Genomic DNA, 6,617 nt, shown 5'->3' with positions numbered 1-6,617 from the left:
CCAACTGAGGTACCTGTGGCATCGAATTCCGGTTCTGGTTCTCCTGAATCCCTCTGGACGGAGCCCCCTACGGAGATACCTTCTACTGGTTCATCTTCTACATGGAATACTGATGCTCCTACAAGTGCTCCGGCGCCGACCGATGCTCCGGCCAGTTCCATGGACACTTCGATGTCAGGTTCGAATGTGAATGCGCCTGTATGGACTGAAGCCCCTACCGAAGCTCCTGCGACAATGTCAACTTCCGGTTCGAGCACCGATGCGCCAGTCTGGACTAATGCACCGACAAATCATCCGATGCCGACTGAAGCCCCAGCATCATCAGTGGACACGTCTGTTGCTGGATCGAATGCGAACGTCCCACCAGAGGTTCCTACTGAAGCTCCTGCAACGTGGACTCCTCCAACGGAAGACCCAACGGACCCTCCAACGACATCGTTTGCTGGTTCGAACACTGGTACGACTGAACCGCCGACGAATGCTCCAACACCGACTGAAGCTCCAGCAGCGTCTGTTGACACGTCAGTGTCTGGGTCGAATGTGAATGCTCCAACACAGGTTCCTACTGAAGCTCCTACAACGTGGTCTCCTCCGACAGAAGTTCCGACGCCATTGACTCCTACAACACAAGCTCCGACGGAAGCTCCTACAACACAAGCTCCGACGGAAGCTCCTACAACACAAGCTCCGACGGAAGCTCCTACAACACAAGCTCCTACGGACGCTCCTACGACGTCGTTTTCTGGTTCGAGCACTGGTGCGACTGAACCGCCGACGAATGCTCCAACACCGACGGAAACCCCGAAGCCTACTGAAGTCTCAAGGCCAACTGAAATCCCTACGGAGGCTCCTCCGTCATCGACACCTCAAACGGAACCTCCAATGACGGATGCCCCTGCGTCGGTATCGGCATCCGGTTCATCCGACGAGTCGTTGGTGCCTGTACCGACCACTGCAACGCCAGTACCAAGGACATCGACCCCAACGCCAACTACGTCAGCTCCAACCCCAGAGCCAACGCCATGGAGCCCTCCTCCAATCCCAAGTAACCCCACGACGACGAGTCCATCACCGTCCGAATCGTCGGGGTCTGATAGCACTTCGTCAGCTACAGGGTCTTCCGATACGCCGAGCACGTCTCACTCCTCTAAATCGACTGAGTCCTCTAACACGGACGAGAATGTGACGGCCAGCCCCCCACCCGTGACAAGTACGCCACAGACACAGGCTCCGACAACCACAGCGCCTCCGTCGGGATCGTCCAAATCGAAGGAAAGCTCTGACGTGTCGTCATCCTCAGGACCGGCGGCGACGACTTTTGTATCGGAGAGTTCGTCAGGGTCATCGGAAACGCCATCAAGTCCTCCTCCAGTCACATGGAGTCCTGCTCCGGTGACGAATCCACCGAAGACAACCACTGCTCCGTCGACTACGGCTCAGCCGACTTCAGGCTCAGACACATCAAACTCGGGTGCTACCGCTTCGTCAGGATCGTCGGACTCGGCTGAATCTGGCACAGATGTCCCCTCCTCAGCGTCTTCAGGCTCGATTGATGAGAACTCTGAGAGTACACCGAGTCCAGCTCCGGTGACCAGAGCTCCTACAGTGACAACGGACTCGACAGAAACTTCTGACGATGGTAACGATGTTTCGCAAACTGAGCAAACCGAGCAGACATCGGACTATTCCTCGTCTGATACATCGACGCCTAGTCCGGCCCCTATAACTAGGAATCCGTCGTCAATGACCGTGACAATGCCTCCATCTGCAGCGTCATCGGACTCGATTGGAACGGTGATCCCTGCTGATACTTCCGACATCGACAACTCGGCGGCGGAGGCTGTTACGAAGCAGACGGACTCAGGCAGCAGCGATGAAGGCGACAAGTACACGATCAACGGCAACAACTTGGTTCTGTTGGGCGATACGGGCTCTACGATCGTGTACACGGATGGGAGTAAGATTACGACATTTGAGAAGTACAACCGTGGAGATGGTGATCTACAAGCTCTTGAAGACGCCAGTGGATCATACAGTAACATCGTCGTTGGAGGTGGCAACCGTGCGAACCTGCCGCCTGGTGCTTCCATTTCGATGTCTAAGACGTCCCAGGAGATCCAGAACGCGCTGCTCTACGCGAGTTACGCGCTCGGTATTGTCTCCACGGTGCTGTTGATGTTCTTTCACGTGTTAGCTCTCCAGCGACCACCGTGGCTGGGTGGATCTTCCGACAACGGCCAGGATGGAGGAAGCGGTCGTGGCGGCATGGGGTGGTTTACGCCGAACGTGTGGGAGCTTGCTGTTGTGGTGGGCTACATCCAACACGTCAACTCTATCTCGATGTTGGACCTAACGAAGGCACCTCAGATCGTCTTGGATTTCACGGACTCGTTCTCGTTTGCGAACATGCACATCTCATCAGTGACGACAACTGCCGCCTCTGAAGCTTCGAGGAGATTGCAGCTGATCATCTTGACGGGCATCGTCGCGTTCGCCGACCGTATTGGCATCGAAGAAGACGAGGCTCTGATGACCGCTTTCTATTTCTTCATGGCGCTCGTAGCCATTGTGCTTGTACTCTTCGCTTTGACTGCTGGTTTTGCGTTCTACCGCCACAGAATGACGGCCGATGAGTGGTCAGCGTTCTACCCGACAGGCCTGCGCAACAGTTTTGCCATGTGTATTGTGGGTCTTGGCGTGGCGTTATGGATGCTCAGTGTGTTCCCGCTTGTGTCCATGTCTTCGTACGAACTGGTGATGGAGTTGCGATACCGAGTCGGTATCGGTCTTGCTGTGGCTCTGTTCGCCTTGTGGGCTGTTGTGGTCGGAGGACTTTGTTATGCGTTCGTGAGTGTGCGAGCCATCCCGAACAACGACGCGTTTCGCTTCAAGCACTTTGCTGTGTGGGGATCGCTGTACGGCGACTCGAAGATGGCGTTCCGCTACTTCTTCGTCGTGACGGTGGGTTTCCAGGCTCTTCTCGGTATTGTCACTGGCGCAGTGTCGGGTATACCAACGCAGCTAGTGGCTCTGATGGTGACACACTTACTTTTCGTTGTTGTGGCGCTTATCGTCCGCCCTTTTGCAGCTCGCTGGGTGCTTGGCGTGGTGGTGGGTCTCCGTGTCGTAGCGATCGCGAACTTGTTGTGCAGTTTTGCATTCCTCACGTCGAGTGAGTTGAGCACACATTGGCGCGGTATCGTGGCGCAAGGTTTCGTGATTTTCAACGCCATCGTGTTCTTCCTGTTCTTCGCTCGTTATGTCGCTATGTTCGTGTTGGTGCTGAAGCGCTGGTCGGGCTACACTCATCGTGAGAGCTTTATTCAGTCGCAACAGAACTATGAGATGGAGCAGCAGATGGCTGGTTCAAGTAGCAACGACCAGACCCCGGTCTTCTTGACGTACGATGTGCGACAACACCGGCATCACAACGACGGCGGCAGATTCATAGCTTCTGGTGCAGGATTCGAGCCATCAAGAGATCCAGGGTCAGGATACTCGTCCGGGTACTCGTCGGGATACTCATCTGACCGGTATGCACCCACGCCTGTGTATTCGTCCGGACACTCGTCACATCAGTACGCGTCGACACCTTCAGGATCATCAGGATATTCCAATGGCTCGCGTGCCCATGGGCAGTCACGCTACTATCATTAACGAGTCCCAAGTGCGTGCAGTTTTGGCTAATAAGTATGTGTGTAAATGTTTGTCAATAGCTAGAGACACCATAATCAAAGTGGCATTTTGCAAAATAAGTTTAACTAGTGTTCAGCGACCAACCAAGCGCGCCAGCAGCACAATGACCGTCTCATAACAACGCGGCGCGACTCAGTCGTGACGTGGATTCGTCCACATCTCCATCGTGAGGAGCTTGAGCTTTCATTTCGTCCAGATCCTCCTCATCCTCGTCTTCTCCGTCGAATGAACAGCGTTCGTTCGAGTGTACGGAAGACGATAGGGCTATCGAGTGGTTGCGTAGGAAGTGTCGACATACTGCCTGCAACTGGACAGCATTGGCACGGTCAGCTGCTTCTGCAATGGCCTCGACACTTCCGACGCGCACTGCGTACTGCAGTGTCCGCTCACAGCGTTGTTTTAGGTGGTCCAGCATGAATTGATCGGCAGCCACGAGCAGCTCCAATAAAGACTCGAGTTCCATTTCCAACCTCAAATCCAGAGCCTGAGCTTGTTCCGTTTCTCTGCGACGAGCTTCTTCGATCTCGTTGAGTCCGTCTGCAGACTGTGGACATGCTGCTATGCTGTTGCTCACGAAGTCCAGCTCTTGATCAGCTTCTTGAGCGCTCGAGCGCATAGCAAATGCATCATCGTGTGTTTCGATGTGACCGGTGTAGAGATACTCGAGTAGCAACAAGAAAACATCATAGCGCACGTCTGGAATCACAATTTGAGTTTCTCGAGCTTCGCGGAAACCAGAAGAAAACATTCCTCGGAATCGCTCGCTCAGTGCTGACAGGACCAGTTTGTGTGCATATACTACGCGCCCTTCGACAAGCTGTTCAAACAATACACGACTAAGTCACACTTCGTCAAGATTCAAAGTGAAAAGATAACTTACGAAGGAAATATCGGCGAACTCCTCGCAGTTAACATATTGAGCGAGCGCATGGCGTAGCATTCTTGCTGGCGATGGAAGAGATACAGAAGCTCGCGGAGGTGGGTCTGTGTCTAATGTGAAGCAGTCATTAAGGTAGTCAGCACCGCAGGAGCCTCCAAATATCACGAGCATGCGATCCACCACAGTGCACGTGTGTCCAGCTCGCCGTCCAGGGCCCCTTCCTACTACTAACAGGGGTTCTTCCCGCTTTGGTATCTCCGCATCTGAGAATTCACACATTTCGTTTGGGTTGGCCGAGTCGCAGGAGTCATTGACCAGCCCTTGTGCCACCATCATAGCCTCTCGATCGCTATGGGCATCTTCAAACTCCTCGTCACTATCTAGATCTTCATCAAACTCCTCTGCGTCGTTTCCAGACCAACTGCCATCTTGCTGATCCTCGTCCTCGTAAATATCCCATCGCGGCTGCGACCGTGTGCGACTACGACTGGATCGAAAGCTCTGTCTCCGTTTCAGCTCGTCTGGGTTCTCGGCCGTGACTACAGCCACAGTCTCCACCCACTGATGTCTACTCGGGTCGTACACATGGAGGTCGTCGTAGCATTTAGCCGACGGGCCAGAGCCTCCGAAGATGAATAGTCGATCTCGGTGGCGGGCCATGGTCATACCAGCTCGAGGCAGCGGCGGGGTCACGTAGTGCCTTGTATCGACCCTGAACTCGTCGGCCACGCCCGACCACGTCATGCTCCGTGTGTCCAGCACGTGGATATCGTTAAGTCTCTGTCGACCGTCCCAACCCCCGAAGACGAGCAGGTCGTCACCGACCAGCGCTGAGCTGTGGTTGGCCCGTGGAGCCGGCGCGCGGCCGCGAGTGCGTACGGTGGTCCACGTCATGGAGTCGATCTGTAGTGCGTGGAGGTCGTTGAGGTATTCGCGGCCATCACCGCCTCGAAAGACCAGGATGCTGCGCAGGCGGGCAACGTAGTCAGCTGTATGCATATTGCACGGGCCGAGTGCAGCAGTCAACTCGGGCTGTTCCCAGGTGAGCGTGTCCAAGTGCAGCACGTGCAGGTCGGCCGCCGCCAATGGACCACTGCCCAGCCAGCCACCAAGGATAAACAGCTTTCTCTCAGCCAGCGTCGCCGTGTGTCCATTGCGGCCAGCCGGCGGTCTGCCGCGCGTCTCGTGTGACAGCTCGCGCCATGTCCGTCGAGTCACGTCCAACAGGTGCAAGGTGTTGTGATTGCGACGGCCGTCGTAGCCGCCAAACATCAGCAATTCATGAGCAGATACGGCCGTGGCTGTGTGGTTCTTGACGGCAGGGCCTGCAGGCCGCAGCGGCTCCCAGCGCAGCACCATTCTCGGCGAGGAAGCAACTAAAGAACAGAGGTTAATAGTACTGCAAAAAACACGGTAGTAATAGTACCGGAGCTACTGCGTAGGGTCATACTGATATAGATACCGATCTTTGCACAATAGTACTGTTTAAGCCTCCTCCTGTTTACTACTCTGTCCGGAAAAAGTTGCACGGATCGGCTTTACACCACCAAATTACTTGATTTCATTAAACATTCAAATCCCTACGATAGAGACAGGACCTCAGCAGCCGTACTCGAGCATCGGATGCTGAGGGGGAGTCTTCCCTCCTTCGCCAGGTGAGCTTTCCCCATGTGAACAGGTTTAAAGACGCTCCCACCTTTCTCCTCGATGCACTTATTCATTGTCGTTTGCAAACTTAGAAATGCGGCATTGATAGTAGACGGTGGTAGCTCCCAATATGCAGCTTCGACGACTGCAATGAGCTCATCAAAGTCTCGAGTTAGGTGCTGTTCCTGCGGTCTTCTTCGCTTAGTTCCTTGGTCTTGGAGGCGGGCATTAGGAAGATTAGGTAAGGGTGGGCGAAATCTTAAATGTGCATCCCTCACACGGGCGGAGTTGCCCCTCAATCACCACAAATTTGACTGGTTCAGAGCCAATTCTGCGGACTGTGGCGAGCCCAGCACACCATTGAGAAGCACAGCGGACGCACAATTCATTTCTA

General features: G+C 54.6%; 2 protein-coding genes across 2 annotated transcripts; one reads left to right on the top strand and one right to left on the bottom strand.

Moving 5' to 3' along the window:
• PPTG_11229 (hypothetical protein) lies at positions 1-3,752 on the top strand. The gene has a single exon (XM_008907539.1). It carries the CDS (start codon positions 160-162, stop codon positions 3,655-3,657), a length of 3,498 nt encoding a protein of 1,165 aa, XP_008905787.1. The 5' UTR covers positions 1-159; the 3' UTR covers positions 3,658-3,752.
• On the bottom strand, positions 3,605-6,000 carry PPTG_11228 (hypothetical protein). The gene is made up of 2 exons (XM_008907538.1): positions 4,577-6,000; positions 3,605-4,513 (listed from the first exon to the last, which is right to left on the bottom strand). The coding sequence occupies exons 1-2, from the start codon at positions 5,933-5,935 to the stop codon at positions 3,809-3,811; spliced, it is 2,064 nt and encodes a 687-aa protein (XP_008905786.1). The 5' UTR covers positions 5,936-6,000; the 3' UTR covers positions 3,605-3,808.
• Positions 6,001-6,617: the final 617 nt, after the last annotated feature.

This window comes from Phytophthora parasitica, assembly GCF_000247585.1.
Source record: "Phytophthora parasitica INRA-310 unplaced genomic scaffold supercont2.26, whole genome shotgun sequence".
Lineage (NCBI taxonomy): Eukaryota > Oomycota > Peronosporomycetes > Peronosporales > Peronosporaceae > Phytophthora > Phytophthora nicotianae.
The sequence above is the reverse complement of the archived record's forward strand: the minus strand, read 5'-3'. Positions and strand labels throughout refer to the sequence as shown.

What these genes read in the sequence shown, in the direction of transcription:
- PPTG_11229 (XM_008907539.1), top strand. Translation starts at nt 160, where the DNA reads ATGGACACTTCGATGTCAGGTTCGAATGTGAATGCGCCTGTATGGACT.
- PPTG_11228 (XM_008907538.1), bottom strand. Translation starts at nt 5,935, where the DNA reads ATGGTGCTGCGCTGGGAGCCGCTGCGGCCTGCAGGCCCTGCCGTCAAG. An exon ending in AGTTCGCCGATATTTCCTTC is followed by an intron (nt 4,514 to 4,576) that starts GTAAGTTATCTT and finishes TTGTTTGAACAG; the next exon opens with CTTGTCGAAGGGCGCGTAGT.